Below are 25,498 nucleotides of genomic sequence, written 5' to 3' on the forward strand. Positions count from 1 at the left end.
ATGATACATTTAACTTAATACCACCCAACTTTTGAATGAATTTCATTTAACAATGCAGCTGTGTGATAGTCATGCCACATTCACAAGCAAGATTGTTATGGCACTTAAAACATATTCTTTATGCTATGAAGCAGGGGTGCCCAATGTTTTGATCGCGATCTACCAGACGATTGCGACGACAGTTTGGGTAGATGGTGACGTAATGACGGACCTTTTCGTTCGTTTGGTGGGAATACAAGTTTGTGAGGCGATCATCACGCAGTCAAACATTCTGAACACTTGAAGATGTTGTTACAAAGTGACGTGAGATGAAAACATAGAGGGAAATTCCCACAAAAAAATCCCATAGTTTTTCCGTGATTCTAAACATGCAGAATACAACCAATATGACAGTCAGCTGGTGCTCGAACTTGCATTTTTAACAGATCTGACTAACACGCCTTTGGCCTCAACATTTCATCCCTTTTTATTTTACAGGTGATTTGTTCATTCTGTAATTTGATTTTTGTTGCAGCATGACAGAAAAGAAGAAAAATAAACAAAATTATCTTACCATAGAGCTGCAAGGGACAGACAAAAACATGATCAGTTAGGTTACATATTTTAAACGAAAAATGCAGCATCTCTCCTCAAAGCTGCTGCGTAGTGATTTGGGAAATTACACATATTACACATTGGGGCTTTAAGTTTGTTTCCTTTGGGTGAACTGTTGTGATTGTTTTGCCGTTGAAAGGGGTTATTAATAAGACCATTTGACTAAAATTGCATTTCTTTAATTGATATATGCTACATACACAGGTTATGGCACATTGTTAAGATACATATCTGTGGACGAGCATATGATTTTATGATGGATGGTTATGCCTCATGTCCCTTTTAGTGTTATGGTTTTGGGTGCCTGATTAGGTGTTTGTTATGCCAGGTAAGGCTTCCAGTGTGAGTATTAAAAGTGTGTGACTGTGATTGCTTATCTATAATTGATGTGGTGTTTACAAAGGTTATGATACATTGATATCTCTACATGAGTATATGATTTTGTAATGGATTGTTAGGCCCCATCTACCTCTAAACGTGATTGTTTGATTGCATAAGTGTGATTGGTATACCAGGATTAGATTTGTGTCTGTGATTTTTATTTCATTTACAGCATTAATTGAGATTTTTTGAGGACTACTGGGAAAAAAATACCATGCCTCCTTTTATCATTTGGCTTTTAAGACCAATCTTTTTAGAACAGGGCTATTTTACTTTTGCTTAAACCAAAAACTACATTTCATTTCAGTGCAGAGCCTTTTGTGGCACACCTTATATCTTTTCTCGCGTGCTGGATAAAGAAAATTATTTTCCCCAAAACATTTTTTCTACTTAGAAACTCCACTACTTCCACTAAACCCCGGGCTTCTCTCAGTTCAAAGTAGACCTGTAAGTTGTCCACAGCATCCCAGGCTCCATCAGCATCGGTCAAACCGAGAACCTAACATGCATCCTAGAAAACCAAAGCTAAAACCTGAACAGGCAAGCAGCACAAACCTACTCCTGTCAGCTTGGAAAACGAAGAAAAATGAAGCACGACCGCCGGCAGCAGCCAGCCGGAAAAACACAACGTCCGCGTTAGTCCGTCACATCATAATCAAACGATCGCGGCTGTCATGGGAAGGCAGACGCTACCCCCACCCATGATGACTATTTGCCCCAGAGCTCGCTACGCTCCGGCTGACCCACATGCTGTAAGCGGGCACCATTAGAAGTCAAGCGGGCGTATGTGCGGGCAGATGGAGGGTAAAAAGCACGGGAAGTGACCTTATACCCACTCGTCTAATCCTATCTGACGGTAGTTTGAGAGCAAAGCAGACTTGTCGCTTTCTATCCACAAGCATAACTATCTGGATAGAAAAACCACACACAAAAACATTAATCTATTTACTAGGAGACAACCTAAAAAGAACACTATACCGCCTTCTCTTTGAAGCCACTGATCAATACTCCGATAAGGTTACACCAGCTTAATTAATTGTTTACATTCAAAGGACAAATGGAAAAGGTCTTGGAGGAAGGAATTTTCTCTTATTTGGCAATTTATATCCAAGACATATAAATTGGACAGTTGAGACAGATTTTGGTTTTAACTGAAGGACAAATGACATTTTTTTCTGATAAAACCACCATTCATTCTTTTTGCATAACCATAAGTGGCTTCAAATGTGGGATGGGAAAATGATTCCAGTGGACACCTTGAACTGGTTGCTAGCCACGCGCAACTAACATATAGATGAGCAACCAATTATAATTGCATTCACAACACTGAGAACTCATTTGTTCTGACTGTGTTACTAGGACCACAACAGAAACCAGATTATTAGTACTGAAACTAAAACCGGAATAGGGCGTTTGAAGCTCAAAACTGAGATAAGGTCAAAACAGAATAGATTAAAACTACTGTACATCCCTCCCCAAAACTGAACAAAATAACCAATACATTACTGCTGTAGCACTTGCATAGTGCATTTGTCATTGGCTCACAACAGTACTAGCCTGGTCCAGACCACATTTACTCCAAATTCTTGAAACCATGTTGAAGATGCAGATGAGACTGAAATGAAATGCATTTGAGTCCAATATACAACAAGATTCTTAGGAAGTAGTCATGGTATTTATCCTAAGTTCAAGACTGATCTAGAATAGTATTTACGAGAATGCTGAAACTCAATAGGTAGAGATATTGGAACCTCGACCTTTTGAGGCATATGTGTTGATCATTCTCCTGTTTTTCTGTGAGGTTTGTTTTTAAACACTGCTAGTACATTTTCTGTTCATCAGAGGAATTCAAACAAAAACCCAAATGTGAAATTAGTCAGCAGAACTTGTCACTTGTGTTTATTTGGATTTGTTAAAAGCGCAACAATCATTCCAGCTCTGTGGTATTCCAAAAACTGAAGGATCGTAACAGTCCTCGGACGCACAATTGGAATTTGAGGGAAGTCTCATTTCCACACAATCAGTGGAGTGGAATGACAAAGGACAGGCAGGTCTTGGAAGTGATGGAGGAGTTGTTGATGTTATGGTTTGACGGGATGAGGAGTTTTGTACTCACAGCTCTGAATAGAGGATGTGCAGGTTGCCCAAATTGTCAGTGTAGTTGGCCGGGCTTAGCCAGGGCAGAACCAGCAACAACAAAGCCTTCATGGTTGCCTGCTTTCCCCTCTTCGCTCCACTGGCTCCTCTCCGAGCTCTTCGACTTCTCCTTCCTCCTCCTTCCCCCGTTTCAGTCTTCCTCTTTCACCTCCACTACTTCAATCCAGACCTAAGCAACCTCCCACTACCGCTGCCACCCCTTGTTCCCACCTTATCTTGCCAGAATTACTCCTTTCCGTCCTGCGGCGCTAGGCAGGGTGCTCATATGCCTTAGGCGGGCCAGAGGACGTCAGCTGAACGAGATGATGGAGAAGACAAAAATGAGAGAAAACAAGAAAAAGGTCCCACTGTGGCAAGAGAGGAAAAAGACAAAGTATGGGAAGAAGGTAGAGGAAGAAGGTTGCACATTTGGACCACAATCGGAGATGTGCAGGGGCACCCCTCCTCTTTAATCTGCTCTGTGCAGCGGCCAGTTGTAAGAGGATTTGTGCTCGTATGCGTGTGTGTTTGTCTCCATCCCTGCGTTTGTGAGTGTGCGTTAGAGACAAGAGTGCAGGCTGTGACTTATACTGCAGCAGAAACCAATGAGGAGGAGGGAGGGCGCTGGTGGTAAGATGGAGCGGACCAAATTGAGGAAGGATGTGGGGGGGCTACCTGCCGCGCCACCGCGATTGGCTATTACATCGCTATTCATGGTTGTGCAAGCTTTGCATTGGTCTTTGAATGGGAGGAAAGGGAGCAGGAGGTGGGGGCTGGCGATGAAATCAACCCCCCGATTGTCTTCATCGATGGGATGCTCGCTGTGCAGCAGATTGGTGTGACGGCTGGAATGAACCTGCCTCCTGTACACTGGAGATGTGCAAGAGTCCAAAGGCATAAAAATACACAGGAGGGAATTAAGGTGCAAAGCCAGGATGGGAGCTGCAGCTCAGAGTACAGAGATGCCGCGACTTGTGATCCCAGAGACCAAACTGAATGGTCTCATTGGCTTTCAAAAAGTAGAAGCAGTTATAGTTTAAAATAAAAGTCATAATTTCTCACACAAAAAGAGCAGATCTAGCGCAGGTGGCTGCCATGTTAGCAGGCAGCAGGTTAGCATCATTGTAAATTTTTATTTTGATCAAAACGTCAGGTTCATGTATGACTGAAGAAAAGGATAACATGAACATTGACACCAAATCAGGTTTTGGAAAAGGTTGATTGACAGAAAGGGATTTGTTTTAGTTAGGTTACATGGAAGAAACAAAAGATTTTCCCAAAGGTTGGAGTCATCAAATATATATAAAGCTGGTCTATAAAAAGCTAGAAAACAAAAAAAAGAGGGCCAAGCAGCTAGGAAACTATGCTTAAATAATGACCAGGCTAAGTATAATATAGTTTTTTTAAATAAATGATGGACATGGTCTCAGTGGACAAAAGAAACATTTTAAAACATTTGATTCCTTATTCACTCTGTAGCCGATTTGTTACTTGACAATTGGCTGGTCGTTAATTTCCAAATTACTTTAAAGATGTTTACTCACATCTGGCACATTTGAGCTGCTGGATAGCGCAAGGCTATATTTACTACAGCTCTGTTACCTTAACGTTAATGAATGAGCTATTCAAAAGACCCTTTGGAGTGGAACATTAAAGGGGTGCCCAATCAAATGGACATTTTGACCTTTTTTATTGCTTAAAATGTGCTAATTTTGTTGTAATGTACACTTTATTTTCACACTACTGCAATAGTCAGTCAATAATAAATGATGACTTGAACTTATAGATGCTAAGGATCTGTTTGAAGCTTACTAATAATAAACCATCAAATTTCACTTAACTTCTTCAACTCTTGAATATATAAAAGAAAAATAGTGTACGTATGTGAGTGTGGTTCTTCGAAAATGCTTAAAGATGTTTACTCACTCCTAACACGCATGAGCTGCATGAACGCAAGGCTAAATTGGTACAGTTCTGTTACATTAACGTGAAAGCTTTAGCTATTCTAGGGACCCCGTAGAGTGTGTCCATAAACGGTTGCAGAGTATTTCACTGACCTAATAATGAAAATTTGGACCTGTTTTTATCGCTTGGTATAGGTTTATTTTGTTCATTTCAGTACTTCTTATGACAAGATGTTTTGTCAATAAAAATCAATGATTAGGACATACAGACGTCAAGGATCTAGTTAATGCTCTCTTATAATACCCAATCACATTTCTTTCTATATCTTACTTGTAAATTCTTGAAATTAAAAGAACAAAAATACCGTGTATTTACATTTTTGGAAAACGGAAGAATACGTCTTTGGTTTTGAACATGTTAATCATGGTCTATGGTCTGTTCCTTAAAATAGATCAATGCAACAATAACAACCTAAAACATACAGTGAAAGTTTTAAATATTTTGACATTTAGAATTGTATGATAAATAATCGATCCAAGCTTTCTAGACCACATTTTATCTTCACCATTGCATAAATAAAGTAGGCTCTTTGGTTACAAGCTGAACGTGTCACTTTGGCGAATATTACATTTCCCAGTCCTATTTGAATAGTCCGCAGGGTAGGTGGGGGAAATGGAAATTGCGATGAATTGCTGTTTGCGTGAGAAAAACTGCGTGGCCCCTCCAGGAGTCTTTTAATAGGTTCATACATTAACGCTCTGAAACACTCGCATCTCAATTTTCCTTGTTAATTTCCCACCCATGGCAGATGATTATTTGACTATAATGAGCAGTCTACCATGTTGTAGCAATTGAAACTATTCTATATACATACAGGGTTGGGTAGGGTTACTTCAACTTGATTACTTTCAATTACTTTTGGATTACACCAATACCAAATATGCTAATAAAAGACAAAATAAACTAAATATGAATAAAATGATGACTCACAACACGTGGTAAGCTTTCTCTTCTGGCTTTGATCTCTTTGAGCAAAACTAACATAAAATGCGACAGAAACAAAATGAAAATAAATCCAAACAGCTTGCCAACATCATTTTTGCCATTCCATGTATTCTGTTAATCCCCAAGCCCGCAAAATATTGAGTAATTTTATTCATATTTAGTTTCTTTTGTCTTCTATTAGCATATTTGGTATTGGAGTAATCCAAAGGTAATTGAAAGTAATCAAGTTAAAGTAACCCTACCCAACCCTGTATAATGTATGAAATTATTCAAGTTACTAAATATCTACATGCGTTTAAAACAACACAAGGCTCTTATTAGCATTAGTGGTCTGAATTAGTACCAAAACATTGCAACTCTCAACAACACAACACTAAATTCCTTGTGAGTTCCGACACGATCGGGCAACAAAGCCGTCACAAAAGAGTGAAGGCTACGGCGTCCATTTTGGATTTAACTGTGCTCTGAATAACTATTCTTCACACGGGCGTCGGTTCCGACCGGGAATCAACAAGCGCGAAAAACAGCAATGAGACCAGATGGCACGGCACAACGGCTTCAGCCATGACAACACTTGAAACGCTGCCAGATCGCTCCCTGACGGTTCTGTCTGCCTCTCCTACCATGGGTTGTGTTTGGGGGTGTGTGAAATGCAGGAATGGTTGATAATTGCTTTTAATCCGAGCGACTGTGAGCATGTGCCGTTCCCCAGCCGAGAATCATCAAAAAGTGAAAAACATTTAAGATAAGCACAGTCTTTGTTATGGTTTTTAAATAGATTTTACTTTGAGATATAGCCAGGGTAGGGTAGGGTTACTTTAACTGGATTACTTTCAATTACTTTTGGATTACTCCTATACCAAATATGCTAATAGAAGACAAAAGAAACTAAATATGAATAAAATTACTAAATTTTCTGCAGGCTTGGGGAGTAACGGAATACATGGAACGGCAAAAATGATGTCGGCAAGCTGTTTGGATTTATTTTCAATTTGTTTCTGTCGCATTTTATGTTAGTTTTGCCGGAGATCAAAGAGATCAAAGCCAGGAGAGAAAGCTTACCACGTGTTGTGAGTCATCATTTTATTCATATTCAGTTTCTTTTGTCTTTTATTAGCATATTTGGTATTGGAGTAATCCAAAAGTAATTGAAAGTAAACCAGTTAAAGTAACCCTACCCAACCCTGGATATAGCCCTAGCACATATCATGCTGATGCTAGTAATTCCTTTGAAACAAATTTCAACTGTCTTCAGTTTTGGGCCATTTATGAGTATACATATCAAAATCTTACAAAAGTTTTGCTTTGTACCAATACCTTAAAAGTCATGGAAAACTGTACATTTGGTAAGTCCGCAGGTGGAAGGGTAGGAGAGCAATATGTTAATGCTAATTTATGTAGCACTACATCAGCTTAGCTTCTTGAAAGTAAACCAGAGATTCTAGAGGCAAAACATAAGCTATGCATTGAAGTGTACAACGGTTAGTACTTACAAAAAAGAAAACATGCTTCAAATTGCACATAAAACCTTTAAAAGCAAAGTTTATCGGTTCTATAAGATGTTTTTCAACATGCGGTTGCTGTGAAATCTAGAATGACTAAAGCTAAGCCTGCTAGTTAAGCCAACACCAAATGGCTACATTACTGCTGCAAAGAAACAATTAGCTTTTAGTTGAAAAAAATAACTCATTGGTTAACACTAGGCTAGTTGCTATACACTCTTTTTGTTTTTATTTTGTATACTTATGTAATTTGTAATTTGTTTGGTAGAAATACACTAACATCATCAATTACAACTGACTTTGTGACTTTTCTGGTAGTGTGTGATAAACTTGATGGGTTGCGCTAATCATCTTGCAAGGCTTCAGGCTAGCCAAGCGCTAATGAGCGTTAATGAAAACACGGCTCCACCGAAAGGAGAACCAAAACACAGTGCTTTTAATGTTGGATAAACACAGGGGCTGTGTTAGTTTGGATGAAAGCTTTCCCTTTGGGCACATAAGCCAGAGTTTGACAATTTAGGAGAAAGTGTTTGAACACAGAGTAAATAGGAAGGAAGATGGAGGAAAACACATTTCGTGCCGGGTGTAAAACTGCATCATCACATCCGTTACCTGTATTTGAGGTGGTCTTCCATATCACCGCGGGCCAAGACTTCAGTGCAGTGATCCTTGAAGGGGCAAACCACAGTAAGCTTGTCCAGCAGCTTGTGAACCAGCAAACTGGGCTTCCTGCAGTTCTGCAGCATAAGGGCTGCACGACACACCGGACAGAAGTCGCTTTCAAGGAGGAAGCTGGTGAGGCACTCCTGACAGTAGGTGTGGCCGCAAGGTGTGTCCAGTGGCCGGATGAGCGGCTGCAGGCAGATCTGGCACATCATGTCGTTGTCCACTTCCTCTTTGTAAATATACTCGTGATTATCCTCTAGCTGGTGGCTGTGGCCACACAAGGCGCAAAGGTCTGGTTGTGGGGACTGACGACCTGGATCTGAAGAAAAAACGGAGGTGGATTGGGTGTCACTCACCTCCATAGTAGCTTCGAGTTGCTCACTAAAAAAATAATCAACATTTTCAAAATCGTCATGGTGTTTGAAAAAGAGTGTAGCATGACATCCAGTGTTCAGACTGTCTTACCTGTTCATAGGCTCCTCAGGACAGGTAGAGTCTTGATCTGGAGTGACAGGGAAACCCACAACCAGCTCATCCAGCATTTTGTCATCCTGCGCGGCTTCCCTGCATTCCTGCGGCACAAGGGCCTTGTGGCACAACGGGCAAAGGTTGCTCTCTGACAGGCAGCTGGCGAAACACGCCTGGCAATAGGTGTGTCCGCAGGGCGGGTCCAGCAGTTGGACAAGCGGCTGCATGCATTTGTGGCAGATGGGATCATTCAGAGGCGGCGCAGAGGCCTCAGCCATTATGACTTTGGTTTGCAGTTGGTTTGCAGTTATGGTGATATCCAACTTAGGTGGACGCAAGTTGGAAGCATTTACCTGGGAACAGGGAAAATATGAAAGATTAATGAACAAAACTGTGTGTATATATCAATCCTGGAACACACACTTGCGTGCTGTTTGGTTTCCTTCAGCTCTGTTGAGAATCAATGGGTTGAAACATTGTGTCCTTAAAAGACTGTTCTTTAAGAGACTTGGGTTGAAGACCCCTCAAATTGGTTTAAAAATTGACCGAACCACATTTTTGTTTACCTTCTTGAATCAATTGTAAAATATAACCCTATTTTTTTGGATTATATCCTAAAAAAATTAGTGTATTTGGATTATGGTTGGGTTTTGACTAGGTGTGAAGACTACTCTTTGAACCCTGCTGAGCAAGAAACAAGCAGATAAGGGTTATTGACCAAAGACAATGCAATTCATCTCATTAGCTGTACCGCTTATCCTTATTAGGGTCGCGGGGGGGCTGGAGCCCATCCTAGCCATCTCCGGGCAGTGGGCAGGGGACACCCTGAACTGGTTGCCAGCCAATCGCAGGGCACACAGGGACAGACAACTCACTCGCTCAGTCACACTTAGGGACAATTTGGACCGGCCAATTCACCTGAAATGCATGTCTTTGGAATGTGGGAGGAAACTGGAGTGCCTGGAGGAAACCCACGCAAGCACGGGGAGAACATACAAACTCCGCACAGTAAGGCCCGTAGCTGGATTTGAACCCACGCAGGAGGTTCCCAAGACCTTAGAACTGTGCCGCACACGCGCTAACCACTGTGCCGCCGTGCTGCCAATGCAATTAGTTTGGTCAATTGCAAGCAAATCTTGCCAAATGTGCTCAAATATGAACGCTAGAAATCAAGGTAGAGATAGAATAGAAAGAAATCAGCATTTCTTTGATCATGCGGTTTCTTTGGCTGTATGTGAACCCTGGCGAGCACTCAAGAAGAAACTATGTATTCTTGAAACATGACTTGCCATGCATGTTTATTGTTGAGGTGCAATCCATTAACTACACAGTATATTTGTCCTAGACCTTTATTGATCTGAAACTGAGTCTTGTTGAATCATCAAAACATAAAACAATCGATTAAACACAGTCCAACTCACAACCATTTTATACCCAGAAAATTCTTGTGAGGGCCCAGTCTTCTGCTCAGCGGTAAGACCTCTTTGTGCTGATCCTCTGTTGTGCAAGATGCACGAGCCAACATGACCAATTGTTGTTCAAATGCTACGCGGGATATACGGCTTTACGTCATCCAGAAAGCAAGCCTTAAACAGATGGACTCAGTCAGATGAACGTCACCTTGGCAAGTAGCCTCTCGAACAACAGGACACTGCTTAATTTCAAGACCCTATCTTTCGGTCCTTGGTACAGCATCACATTTTGTTCACTGCTCAATAAGGAAAGCACATATGGTAAAGTCTTCCATTTAACTGTCAAGTTATCTCAATTGGATGATATATAAGACGTGAAATAGGATTTCCCATGTTTGAATTCAATAGCTGGCAAAATAGGAGCTCAAACAGTTTGAAACTAAAATAAAGGGAAATGAGGGTTACAAACATTGATGCAAACTCACATACTGGTAACTATAGCACTGTAAATACAGTACTAATGAAATAAATGGAGTACGGGTCACAATAATAAACAGTAAATAAAACATGAACATAATAATACATTAAATACAACTTCAACATGGCAGCACGGTGGAGCAGTGGATAGGGCGTGTGCGGCGCAGTTCTAAGGTCTTGGGAACCTCCTGTGTGGGTTCATATCCAGCTACCGGACTTACTGTGCGGAGTTTGTATGTTCTCCCCGTGCTTGCGTAGGTTTCCTCCGGGCACTCCGGTTTCCTCCCACATTCCAAAGACATGCATTTCAGGTGGATTGGCCGGTCCAAATTGTCCCTAGGTGTGAATGAGCGAGCGAGTTTTCTGTCCCTGTGTGCCCTGCGATTGGCTGGCAACGAGTTCAGGGTGTCCCCTGCCCACTGCCTGATTATTACTGGGATGGGCTGAAGCATCCCCGCGACCCTACTGAGGATAAGCGGTGCAGCTAATGAGATGAGACAACTTTAACATAGAACGGTTACAATTCTCTCATACGCATATTCTTTTAATTTATTATCACTGCTGTTGAACTGCCTTCAGCAGCTATTTTATCTTATTGTAAATTATCGTGCACTTCAGACTTAAACTTTTTAATTTCATTGTGCACTTGAGAGGTTTTAATGACAATAAATTCAATTCTATGAGTGTTGGAAACGAGACATATGTTTTTAGAAATCTTTTTTTTATTGAGGTTTAGACCACTGGTGTCAAACAGGCGGCCCGCGGGCCGGATCAGGCCCGCTAAGGGATTGAATCCGGCCTGCGAGACAACACTCAGAGAAGCGCAAGAGAAAAACAAACTGCAGGTTGAAGTATGTCAACTTGATGTTGCCAAAGCCAGGTGCCTCTCACAAAGACACTGTACTTGTATCTATTTCTCTCTCTCTCTTGCTTTCTCTCTCTCTCTCCCTCTCTTTTTCTTTTCCACCCCTTTTCTCCCACTCTGTCTCTTTCACTCTCCGTGTATCTCTTTTTCTCTTCCTTTGTTGCTCTTTGTCTCTTTCTCTCTGTGTGTCTTTTAACCTATTTTGCTCTAACTCCCTTTTCTCCTTTTCTCTCTTTTCTCTTTCTCTCTTCATACCCTTCGCGCTTTTTTTTCTCTTTTCTCTCTCTCTCCTTCTGGTTTTTTATTTCTCTTTGGATTTCTTTCTTCTTCTCCCTTTCTTTTCCCCCTCTTTCACGACTTTTTATCTTTTGTTTCTCACGCTTTATCCCTCTCGCTTCTTCTTTCTTTGTCCCGCCGTCTCTCCTTTTCCTTCACTCTTGCTCTTATTTCTTTATCTATTTTTTTTCTCTTTAATCTTCTAGTCCGTCCCCTGACAGAATGTTTGTTCCATCGTGTGGCCCCCGAGTTAAAATGAGTTTGACACCCTTCGTTTAGACGATGAAGATGATTAACTGCACAGGTAAATGAAAGTTTTAATGCTCGTCAGATCGTCGTCGTCCATTATGTCTTTGTGCAACTCATCCGTCAGCCTTCGCGTCAGGAGCTAGGTTATTATTCAACAATTTCGCTTTTGCCTGAATCATTCTAGTAGTGAGACTTGTTTTCTTCTTGCAGCAGTCCGAAATCCACACACACAACAGACTTCACTTCATAAAGGACCTTGCAAACCACCGGCTCACACATAGCTGATGCATAGCTATCGCTATAGCATATCCAGTAAAGCCACTTTCACGTTAAAATTGTTGGGTGCGTTACGGACAAAAACAATAGAAAACTAACAATTACCGTAAATTCCGGACTATAAGCCGCTACTTTTTTCTCAAATGTTCAGCCCTGCGGCTTATTCAGTGAAGCGGCCAATTTATGTAATTTTTCCAACGGCCACCAGCGGCACTCGAGTACAAAAGGTACGATTTAGACCGGTGGAATTGTGCGCCGAGGTAGACTGCATCCTCTTAGCTTACGTTCGAATTGTCCGTATGACAAAGGTTCGTTCTGATTTTGAGGAAGACGCCCTTGATGGCGACAGTTATAAGGAGAAAGACGAGGACGGTTTACCGTGAATTTCGCAGTTGTGGTACGGCTTTTTCTAACAGCTACGCTTTATGCGTTGCGAGCGTGTTAGGAGTAGCGTGGTGGTACCTTTCACAGGCACGGTTTGGGATGAAAGTTATGTTATTATTATTAAAGCTTTGAAAACTCTCTCGGTGTACCGTCTTTCTTTGTAAATATATGTAACCATGTATAATATGTATTTGCAACTGTATATTTTTGTAATGTATTTATTTTAGAGACTTATTGTGATATGTTTTCTACGAGTGAATCAAAAAGAAGGGGCGGAGCAAACACGGGCTGACGGGAAGTGGGGTAAAGCGGAGTTAAATCTCTTTGTTGTTGCAGCGGACAAAAGTGGATATATATTTTTCCCACCCTTAACTTTGGAAATATACATTTTTTTCATTGGATTACTTTCAACGGGACCTGGACTTTAAAGGTTTGCATTAAATTCTAACTACTGGTATCATTTTCCGTTCATGTTGCCGATTGTGGGGGATGGATTAGGTATTATATCTGCAGTTACAATCGCTTCACCTAAAGTCAGGAATGGGATAAACTTGTGACTGTGTTACATTTTAAAATGTTGGCACATGCGGCTTGTATACAGGTGCGGCTTGTGTAAGGACAAAACCAATAATGGTCGCAGAATTTGGCGTGTGCGGCTTATAATCAGGTGCACTCTATAGTCCGAATTTTACGGTAGTTATTAGTTACTTAATTAATAAAGTAACAGTGTTATCTCCCAGATGACTGACAACCAAAAGTGACCATCAAGTCACAAATTACCATCAATACTCATATTAAGGCCAACCCCCTAAAACTGTTGTAAAATAACCACATAAGAAAATAAATAGAAAATAACATGTGCGCCAACCTGTCGAAGCGATGAATTATTTACATTACTGTGCAACCTTGGGAGTTTGCAGACTATCATTTGAGACACTACATATACAATTTGTCATCAAACCACTCAAATATTTCCTTTTTGATTTCTGGGAAATGTCCGAGACGTTTTTTTTTTTTCTCCAGGCCTATTTTATTTACCAGCTCGGTGGCCTTAGGGGTATGGCGCCCGCCCCGAAACTGGGAGGTTGTGGTTCAAGCCTCGGCCGAGTCATACCTAAGACTTAAACATTGGTACCTGTTGCCTCCCTGCTTGGCGTTCAGCATTAGGGGTTGTAATTGGGGGGTTTGGTAACCTAATGACTCCCAACACCTCAGTTGGGTTGAGCGAGGGGGCTGGGAATCCCCTCCTCTGAATCAATCTCCCAAAAAGAGTCAGAAATGATTTTATTTGAAAAAATAATAGTAATCAAAACCCACACCAAAACTCAGCATTAATTTACCATAACTTCTGTGCTCAAGTTTGCCTGATTGATTTTGTCGTTCTTGATAAGCAACTCCCTAGTAACGTGTTATAGTACATTTTACCGAGAATAGTAATTGCATTCCAGGAACGCATTATTTTGTAACGTGAGTTGGAGGTCATCGAGTGGCAAATACAAATGAGATTAGAGTCATTTAAAGAGTTACGAAATTTCTACTCGCTCGTGCCCCTGATAGGATTGACTTCAATATGAAATGAGAATCAATCATATTGAAGTGCGGAGTTTTTGAGTTTAGCGTTGTGTTAAATGAATGAGGATTATATGTTTCTTCATGAGCGAAGCTGAAACTGTTGCAGTATAGTAAACATTGTGATTCATGGTCTGTTAAGGCACCACATTGTAACGACAGTTGAGTTACAAAATAACGTAACGCGTTACAGTACTCGTTACGGGGGAAAGTAATTGTGTTTCAGGAACACGTTCCTTTGTAACGCGTTACTCTTAACACTGCTCTTTAACCATTAGCATCCTAGTCCTTTTCTCCATCCTTACCTCCTTTTAGGGACGACACGAGCAGTTTTACAAAAACAAGAATAACGAAAATAACAACATACCAGTCGGCTGGCAACCAGTTCAGGGTGTCCCCTGCCCACTGCCCGATGATTGCTGGGATGGGCTCCAGCACCCCCGCGACCCTACTGAGGATAAGCGGTGCAGCTAATGACATCAGATGAGACAACATACCAGGACTATCAAATATGTATTAAAGAAGATGAACGTGCTTGCGGGGTACGCTCCATTCGAGATTTCTAATGACGAATGATGGGCAACCGGTCTGTGACATGAATTCTGTAAATTCTGAAATTTGTGACATGTTTCTTGCCTTTAACTGATGCATGCACGTCTATCTCTGCACATCTTTGTATGGCACAAAGGCAACTTGCCCGGCAATTTTAGTTTTTTATAATTTTTATGAATATCTTTCGACCCACAATGCAAAGAGGCCACCGGGTAGAGAGCACAAAGTTGCAAGGTATTACAGTGTAGTAATTTAAATACCTTTGGAATTTTTTCCCATGCACACTGATGCATGTAAAGACATGCACATGTGTGTTTTAGTCGGGGATTATGAGAAATTGGCAAAATCCGATAAGGCTGTTGTTCAACTTGCACCTGAAAAGCGACGTTTAATCAATAACTTGCCCTGAAATGTAATACACAAGCACTCCGAGCCCTGCAAAGTAATCACTCCTCGCTTTGTTATTTGTGATAACAAAACGAGGGAAAGGCTCTTGGCACGGCAGGCTCGCATTTCAGTTTGTTGAAGAGGGCTTGTGTCAGTACTTTGCTGTTGATTTGCCCTCTTTTGCTGAGTGTTTTGATACTATGATGTACTGTTAGATGTGAAAAGTCTACATTGGGTACAGTGTGGCCTCAGGTATCTTGTATATTGGGGTGCATTATAGTCATATAAAGTCGTTATTAGCCTGCTGTGGTCTTCTGTTAAATTTAACTCAGAAATGTCTTGAAAAAAATATTTTTGGTTAAATGGTCACTTATATTCTACTACTAGGTGTTACTGTATTGGTTATTACAACCCAAAAATAGTGCTACAAAGCACAGGGAAAAATCAAACTATGGAGACTCAGAGTGACCATTTTTTTCTTTTTTTCTTGCCCAGCCTTTCACAAAGTTTTTGGATTTTGAACGTACCCGTAGCAAAAAGATCCAATCATGTCAGTTCCCTCTAAGTGAGCCACATGCTAAGTAAATGAAATTCAAATTTCTTGACCTACAAGTATCTTAAAGAGATGCACATTTTTATAATAGCTCATGTACTTTTTACTTATTATTCAAATGAATATTGTCTTTTTAATGAAGGAAGTTTTTTTTAACCACTAAGATGTTCTAAATAATAGGTAATGTCCTTTCAAATTAAACAATAAGTCTGATATATCATGTAAAAAAAAAGATCTGGTCTGAAGCTCACCACAGCATGACTGTGAAAACATCTTTCTGTTGTTAAAACCATACACTGTCCAAAAATACCTGCGGCAAGATGAAAATAAAACCAAGTCCCTCAAGTATAAAAGGTGCATTTTCCTATCATTCCAGAAAAAATTGCCTCTATTTATGGTCCACTACACTTCTCCGGAGTGACGTGAAGCGATGCGCGTTTGATTTGTACTTTAAAAACGGGAGGCACAGCACTTCACTGTGATTTACTAAAGATGGTGATGCTGACAAAAGGAAACAGGCAGCTAACATCCAAGAATAATGCGGAAATTTGTAGGTACTAAAAAAAAATCCTCACCATTATTTTGCGTACAGGCGGTGCTTTTGACGGACAAGCGAGCAGCTTTGCGTGGACGCGAAACTAAACATTTACTCGTAGCTACAAATTAACATCGGGCATGCCAAAATGCAATCAAGACACTTTTTTAAAATTTGTTCAGACCTGTTACTGAATCATGCAGAATTCTAAGAAGGCTGATTTCCTTCAAATGCTTATAGTTGAAATCCATTTCAATTGCACAAAGTAAGCCTTAAAACACATCTCGATATGGAACTTTGCATACTTTTAGAACATTCTATGACTTAATGAGGGACAATTTGCATTTCACTGAGCTAAATAGCAGCCAAGAAGAAAGCTAAACCATTTGCGGCATTTGGTCAAGACTCTTTCCAAAGATTCATATTAATTGTATTTATTTATTCATGTATTTATAATTTACACTTTTCCCAAACTTTCCATTCATGAAAAACAAAGTTAAAATAGAGATAAGTATTTTGAGAATAGAAGCAGTACTAGACAAATGATAGCAATACTAGACAAACACTTCTAGTTAACTAACGATGTTGTCACTGTCTTGTACCACGGACAGACTGAAGAGATCTTTTCTTCCTCATGCCATGAGGCTCTTTAACTGCACCTGGCAGAATAAAAGCCCACATTAAACCACACCCCCTACATTGCATATTACTGAATTTTATTGCAATATGTATTATGTGTAGCACTATCCAGATAATCTATAGAACACGCTACAGTGGGTATTAGCACTGTATTAGCATTAGTTTATTTTTGCTTTATTATTGTATTGTTCTCAGCGCAGGGATGCTGCTGGAAATGTGAATTTCCCTGCGCGAATGAATAAAGTATCCATCTATCTAACTATCTATCTAGATGGCTCATCGACTAGCTAGCCATCAAGTTCCCCCGGGAGCTTGACCACAACTCTTCTCTTATTAATTTGGAAACTTATCTTCTTATGGACCATTCAGCATTTAATACCTGAACTGTTTCCATTCACACTTTCACTGTGTATTTTCAAAAAGACTGAGGAGTAGTGTAGTAAATATAAGAAAATACCAGGTCTGCTTTACATTAATCAAATCCACTTAAATGATATAATTCGACCTGCTTTTATCAAGTCTAACTCTTATTTTTCATTCTGTGACGTAATATCTGGCGTGGGCGTATCAAAGAAAACGCCTTCAGGGGAATGCAGATTGGTCTGCAAAATTCCCAAACACTTGTCCCGGCATGAAAATGAAAATGCGGCAGTTGTTCCAGGCGAAAATCCAGCTTTTAAAGTTATGTAAAAAGGAGTTTAATGGGGATTTCAAAGCCGTCGAAGGCTCTCTATTCCCTTCCAAAATGTAAACATATGACGAGAGCACCTGCAGGCTGATGTAAAACCCCCTTTAAGTGTTGTGAAATTGAATCGCAACATTGGTAGCACTGGAACACAATCTAAACACACACAATCAAAACCAGAACCTGGCAACCTCTGTCATGGCTTAAATCAGTTTGTAGAAAAAAAAACATGAGGGTTTTTTCTTGTCTAGCGCAGAAAAAGAGAGTACCTACCTGTCATGAGCAGTCTGTATCACCTGCACAGGTAGAATGTTGTAACACTAAACCGCTGAAAAAAGAGGAAAAAAGGAAGGACTTTGTCCCCGTCCACAGAAGACAGCCTGGGAATATGGCGTTCCTTTTCAGGGAAAATTCTCCTACACAACCTGTAGTGACTTGACATGCGGCAGCTTACCTACACAGGTGAGAATGAAGTAGGAAGTGGCAATGAAGGCAGAGGTGGGGCCAGCAACCTGACAAACCTGATCGCCTTGCAGGAGACAGATAAGAACAAAAACGAAACCAGGGAGAGCGTTTTTGCTAACCGCCAACAAACAAGGTCACGGATTGTGTGGGAAAAAAAAATAGAATCGTATTGTACAGCAGTGGTTCTCAACTGGTCTGATTTGAGGACTCACCTCCCCACCCTAATGACAAGCTGCGACCCAAACACAAAAACATGTCCACTTCTCAAAAGGATCCAATTAAATTTTAGGTCGGATATAGCGCTCGTCTTGGGATCAAGAGATCGCAGGTTCGATTCCCGGCTCCTCCGTGTTATATGTCGAAGTTTCCTTGGGCAAGACACTGAATCCCTAATGCCCCCAATAAGCAGGTAGGCGTCTCGCATGGCTGCATGGCCGCTATTGGTGTGTGAGTGTGTGTGTGAATGGGTAAGTGTGAAGCCCATTGTAAAGCGCTTTGAAAGGTCTTCATTGACTTGAAAAGCGCTATAGAAATGCAGACCATTTACCATTTTACCACATAGTATAGTAAATTCACCTTTTTTACCAATTCAAGTCAAATCAAGTCAAGTCATGTTTATTTGTATGGACCTTAATAACAAGTCTCAAAAGGCTTTACAGATTAAAGACTACCATTGCATCATCCCCTTTTATAAAGCAGCGTTGTTTTCAAAAACGAAATGAACAGCAAACACAAAATAGCCTCATTCTAAAATAAATTCAAAATATTAACAAAGCATGTACCTAAACACCAACAATTATTTAAATAGTAGGTAATAAACATTAATTTACTAGTAAAAAACTGGAAAAATAACATTTTTAAAGTATTTCCTGCACCTTCCACCAGCGCTTCAATGACAGTCTCATACATTATTTTTGTATTTTGCAGTCGTTTCCTTCTTCCATTCAATTGGATTTGTTACTGTTTCCCACTCTTTCTTCCCCCTATAAGTACATACATTTACTTGGGACTAATTTTAATGGGCAGAATAGGAAGCAAAAGCAACAAACTCAGAATAAAATAAAACAAACCCTCTCAAACGCCCCGATGGTCTAAACAGGAAAAAGAGTTAGAGCAGAGCACTATCGCCAACTACTGTTAAGGATTGTAATCGATGCTTTGTTTTTTCTTCTTATTAGCATTAACTTGCCAAGGCAAAGACCCGTGGCACACTAAGAACTGTCCCGGGACCCACCATTGGAGAAACACTGTCTTAAAAGAAAAATGTTTTAGCGTGAAAAGTAATGTAAGTTCATCAAAAGAACGTATTTGTGTATAAAGCATTTTTTTTATACTAAAATAACTCAGTTTGGGTGCGTGTTATACACAAGGTTTTAACGTATTTGTGCAACGGCTAATCAGTCCCAAAAAATTCACTGACCACAATTACCAAACATTGGTTTCAACAGGTTCCAAACCCGGGCTTAGCAATAAGAGCGCCAAATCCAACCACTAGACCCCCAGTGTGTCATGATTACCCAAGTGGAGCCACCTGGGGTAATCATGTGGCGCGCTGGAATGTGCTTCCTGATTGGTTAATGCTCCCTTTTTAAACGCGTTACGCGGAGAACTCTTCGTCGGAGGATACTTCTGTACCCCGTAAGACTCTCCCGATTACATGTGCCTTCTTGTTTACCTGATTCTGCCTGCCTGCCTCCGATCCGACCTGCCTCCGATTCGACCTGCTTTCGTCCCACGCTACGATCTTCTCTTCAGTCCTGGTAAACTCGACCTGCCTTCGTCCCACGCTACGATTGATCACGTCTCCCCCTAACCCTTACGCTTCCCCAAATAAAGAACTGTACGAACGCTCTGGGGTCTCCTGCTCTGTTCTGGTCTTCCCTGACACAGTGACACAAATGCCAAAATAAAAGGCATTAGACTTCATCTCATTATCACACTATTTTTACAGTTCACAGTCTCTGGTGCCGTAAAAGTAGTGTCATGATGAGATGAAGTCTGATGCCTTTTCATATGTCATGGACAATCACTGGTGGTTAAGATTTGGTGCACTCACTGTTGAAAAAACATGTGGCCAAGTGAGATGAGCGGCCATCTTAGCTTCTCTTGCTTAGTCAGCCAGCATCATTTTGAGAGAGATCGTCAGTCCGACAACACGTGTTGAGAATTTACTTTGACAATAACGTGATGAGTATATATTTTAGAAATTTATGTCAAATTGGTAGCCCTCCGTGCCAAACAGTCAAAGCTTCAAAAAAAGTTGTAAACCCCCTGTTGTAAACCCAATGTTTTCCAATGTTAGTCGTTAGTTACCGAGACGAAGAAAAGACATAGAATTATGATTCAGAAGATTTTCTAACAAGTTGTGTCAATAAGCCGTTTCCGAAAGGACTAAACAATAGTCGGGCACAGAAAAGCCCATAAAAACGCCAAACTGACAAATGTTAACATCTGGAAATGGCAAAATTCCTCATTCAAGAACTCAAGACTGTTACAATGCATGTTTCTTTTATTTTATTTTATTTTTGATTTATGCAAGAACCTTCAGCATGCCACGCACTTGGTTGGCATGCCATAATTCCCTTGTTGCACTGTCAATGCTACTGGTTATGTTTTTGGGTTGATTTCTTTTATTTTCTTCCAGTATTACTGAGTCCTTCTTTTAAGTGAGTAGGTGATTTTGTTTCTGTTTTTTATTTGATAGTTTTATCATTTATTTCAGTTGGAAGGTCATATTGAGATAACATCAGCTTTTTTAGTCCAAGGAGTCTGCGAAGCAAACGATAAAAAGTCTCATAGAGAGATACCAAGAAAAGCAGTCAATCACATGGAAAGGGGTTATAAGAAAATGCTTAAGGCGAAAACAAGCGGCCTCTCAGTTACCACAAGGTTCACGTCGAATGAATGAATAAATGAATGAATGAATGAATGAATTTGGGCTCAAATAATAAAATAAAAACAGCATCAACCACTAATTAATAAAAGGAAGCAACAAAATATTTTCACAAAACAAAAAACAAAAACAGCTGAACAATACTACAATATTATACATAAACGTGCCCAAGGTCTTTTAAGTGCCCACATGTTTTGTTTTTTCCTTTTTCATCTTGCAGGTAAGACAAATTCAAAACCAAAACAGGAAAACGGAACTTTACCCTATAAAGGAAAATTACAGGGAAATTACATTTCAAACTTATAATAGTGTTTCTAGTCACCCGTAAAGCTCTTGATACTGAACGTAAATCTTTTAAACAAAAGAAGAAAACACAAGGTAAAACATTTCATACGAATAAGTGATTCGTTATTACTTTATGTTTTTTCACAAATCTCATTACAAGAACTTAAATAAGGCAAAATTAATGAACTGTGCATTATAAGAAGGGTTTTCTTGTCAAATGTAAACATGCATCCACTCTTAACTTCAATGTTCTTTGCTAATTCGGATTGTATGCTAATATCCAGGCTAATTATCACTCTGAGAAACTTCAACTTTTTTTATTTGAACGCTACCTATCTTTATTTGTATTTCAATGTATTGTTTGGATTTTCCAATGACAATAAGTTTTGTTTGATGCTGAACATTGAATGATAGTTTTTTTTGTTATCAACCACTTTTTTTACTTTGTCAGGATCCAAAGTCATTTCTTCCTGCAATTCCTATAAATTTGTACACGAGCCTAATATTGTAGTGTCGTCACTAGAAATACAGTCGAATATGTTTTGATTTTGATGATACATTACATAGGTCATTCATATACAATAAAAACAATAAAGGTCCTAACACAGACCCTTGAGGGACTCCACAGCTTAAGACTTGAATTGGTATCACCATTGTGTACGCACTGGGATCTTTTTGAGTGTGAATCAATTTCTCTTATTTAATATGACTGTAACTTTTAAAGTAGTGTATAATGATTTACTGTGTCAAAGGCTGTGAAAATACGGACAAAATATAGCTTGTTATCTACGTCTTTGTGTCGTCTCTTCTACGACATTACAAAAAGAACCCATGATAGGCGAAATTCATGAAATATAAACCCGTATTTTAATTTAATTATGATACAATATTTTACTTACTAATATCATACAACTGCACTGTCAAACAATAATTTGAATGATCAGGTAGGAAAGAAGGGCAGCACGGCGGTGTAGTGGCTAGCGCGTGCGCAGCACAGTTCTGAGGTCGTGGGAACCTCCTGCGTGGGTTCAAATCCAGCTCCCGGCCTTACTGTGCGGAGTTTGTATGTTCTCCCCGTGCTTGCGTGGGTTTCCTCCGGGCACTCCGGTTTCCTCCCACGTTCCAAAGACATGCATTTCAGGTGAATTGGCCGGTCCAAATTGTCCCTAGGTGTGAATGAGCGAGTGAGTTGTCTGTCCCCGTGTGCCCTGCGATTGGCTGGCAACCAGTTCAGGGTGTCCCCTGCCCACTGCCCGATGATTGCTGGGATGGGCTCCAGCACCCCCGCGACCCTACTGAGGATAAGCGGTGCAGCTGATGATGATGAGAGGTAGGAAAGAAGCTGAGACACCGTTTGGCCAATCAGAATGCAGAACACAATGCACGATGACAATCAGTGAAGTAGACCGTGAAATTGAACCACGTAATAGCAAGGGTTCATTGTATATATGTAAATATTTGCATTATGATGAACACGGCCAGTCGGTTTCAGTCCTGTATGTAAAGGACGGCTTCATCGAAGAATTGATTGCTTGGTGTCCACTTCCGACTAGGAAAAGCTTGAGACACTTGTGAACATTGTTACGTGTGGGTAGGACCGCTAGCTTGGCAATCTGTTGCCTGTAGCATTGAAGAAGGAGGAAGGTGTGCTAGCCCTAGCTGCACGACAGGCCACTTGCTAAGTATGATGTAGTGTCGGAATGACGAACCACTGCCTTGCAGTGAGTTGCCATCTTTTTTTTTCCGGCCTCAGGAGTCGGCTAACGACAGGCTGCAAATGAAGATGAATCCATTGAATTTAGGGAGGTGTCAGAAATGTACCTTTGAACAGTCTAGCTAGGATTGTTCAACTCAACATGAATTTCCATTAGAATAGAATTGTCTTTATTGTCATTGACATTTACGTTGAAAAACATTTTATGCGACGAGATTCAACATGACACTCAAGGGTAAACATTAAAAAATTTCAAGAGAAACATAAGATAAAAAACTGTCAGGATAAATAGGTAAGATTTATTCAATGTAGTGCTTGGAGACTGGCCTTAAGTCAAGTCAAGTCAAGTAATTTTTATTTGTATAGCCCTTAATCACAAAGAGTCTCAAAGGGCTTCACAGGTTATTACACATGAGCAGTTTAGGTTATTCATATGCTATAGAGTAGAAGTGAGTTTTAAGCTTAGATTTAAACATTTCCACTGAGGTTGCAGATCCGATCTTAGGGGGAAGAACATTCCACAACACCGGTGCCCGGATGGAGAACGCTCTCGAACCAGCGGAACACTTCTTGGCTCTTGGGATCACCAGAAGACCGACGCTCTCAGAACGAAGGCTTCGGGCCGGAACATAGGGGGAAATCAGATTTGAAAGATATGAGGGGGAAAGTCCATGTATGATTTTGTATAATTATAAGAGAACCTTGAAATCACATCTTAGGCTAACAGGGAGCCAATGCAGGTTAGCCAAAATTGGGGTGATGTGATCGGACTTTTTTGTCCTAGTTAAAAGCCTCGCTGCTGCATTTTGTACCATCTGGAGACTCTTGAGTCTGGTCATCGGAAGACCGGAGAGTAGTGTATTACAGTAATCGAGACGGGAGGTAACAAACGCGTGAATTATAATCTCCTCATCCGACTGAGCTATACATGCCCTATTAACCTTATAATAATAGTGCAATGAAAGAATAGTGCATCGTAACAGTAGTTCAATGAAAAGTAGTCCAAGAAAATTATCAGCAACAAAAAATATCTAGCAGAAATGTGAAGATACCCAAACAATAAACAATATATATACAGGGTTAGTAGGGGTGTTTGAAATCCTTAAAAAGTGCGTGAATTTTGGGTGAAGTGCTTCTAAATGTTTAAAATGTTGGCCATGTTTCTCAACAAGTCTGCTCAAAATAATGCTCCCTAGTGGCTTCTCTTTCTAATTTGATTCCTTCTTCCTTTTTGATAAATGGCATCTGGCATTAGTTTGTATGGCATTGTTCAATGAAGTTTCATCGCCCCCTTTGGGTTGCACCCAAGAGGACAGGTGCATGCTTCACCATAACGGGGATCTATGAAATCTGCAAGGATTACGTATAGATAGATAGATAGATAGATAGATAGACATAGATACTTTATTCATCCCCGTAGGGAAATTCACAATTATCATGTACATTCATAATGGGCCATGCAAAAAATTAAGGTAGTGTTTCCTAGTGGTAAATTGTAACGGAAAGAACTTACTTCAACTGAAAATGTAAGCTACATATAATCATTTCTACCCAAGACCTATCGTATATGGGGAGATATTTGTCTCAAAAACAGATATATTTGTGGCTCTGCAAAATATGAGATGCTTGAACTCGGCCATGAACGCCATAAATATTTTTTGCAGTTTTGCACGCATGTTTAGGGTGGAGATGGCCCTGGAAAATAAACTTTAGTTAGTCTTTGTCTTAAGGGACCTGTAGCACCTATCATTTAAACATTCAAATTTTCGAGATACTTTCTGAGACATTGATGTAGAAAAGCCTTACTAATGATACTTTTATTAACATATTTGCATTTCCTGGCTTGTTCGATAGCTTCTAAGTCAAGTATTTGGTCGTTTGCAGGGAGGGGTTATCATCTTTTGCTGGCGTAAAAATATCAGAATCATGTGATGTGTTGTGAGCCACAGCACAACACACATTATTTCTCAACCGCACCATGTTTTACATATATAACACAGAATAAAGTATTTTCCTTTAAGTATCGACTTGTTTTATTTTCTTTTATTGTATTGCGTTTCAAACTTTATTTATTATCACAATTCACGAGGGTTGCAAATAAGTTTTCATTCATACTTTATGTTAATGACAATTAAGACAATCTAGAATCTGGAATCCTGACCAGTAATTATATTTTATCTATGAATACTCATTAGATAATTCAAAATTGTCTGTCCGGTTCCTTTCATTGCTTTTTCCCTGGTTGCACCACTTCAAAATGTGTGCTTTCATATTTGAGCTTTTAACCAATCACATTTCAAATATTACTTGTTGCGAGGGTCAGAAATATACCCCGGGGCCTTCACATTTTGTTCTGCAGGCCTTGAGGGAAAAAAAACAAGTGACTACAAATTTGTTGGTTTAGCCAATCAGATATCGAGCTGGCGGAGCTAGGGCCTTCTAGCTAACCAAGAAAATCGTCAGTGGTATCTAAATTTTAACAATAAAAAAGTAAAGTAAAATATACACATAACCACTGCTTCTGTTGAACGGACATATTCAGCCCTTAATCGAATGAACACTTTTTATACCAGAAATACAACGGGAACGGTACAACTTTCAGCATTAGCTTTGATGGCAATGGAA

At 40.1% G+C, this 25,498-nt stretch overlaps 1 protein-coding gene across 2 annotated transcripts in view; it reads right to left on the reverse strand.

Annotated features, from left to right (window-relative positions):
* The window catches only part of lnx1 (ligand of numb-protein X 1), a 72,765-nt gene extending 54,799 nt beyond the window's left edge, over window positions 1–17,966 (reverse strand). For both annotated transcript variants that reach the window (XM_088349473.1, XM_088349472.1), the window contains exons 1-3: window positions 17,790–17,966; window positions 8,655–9,010; window positions 8,136–8,570 (exon numbers count right to left, since the gene is read on the reverse strand). In XM_088349473.1, the coding sequence (XP_088205599.1) occupies window positions 8,136–8,570; window positions 8,655–8,935 (716 nt within the window). In that variant the 5' untranslated portion in view covers window positions 8,936–9,010; window positions 17,790–17,966. The remainder of the gene's footprint in view (window positions 1–8,135; window positions 8,571–8,654; window positions 9,011–17,789) is intronic.
* Between the last annotated feature and the right edge of the window lie 7,532 nt (window positions 17,967–25,498).

Source organism: Urocampus carinirostris, chromosome 12 (assembly GCF_059441175.1).
Source record: "Urocampus carinirostris isolate Australia breed hairy pipefish chromosome 12, RoL_Ucar_1.0, whole genome shotgun sequence".
NCBI classification, from domain to species: Eukaryota; Metazoa; Chordata; class Actinopteri; order Syngnathiformes; family Syngnathidae; genus Urocampus; species Urocampus carinirostris.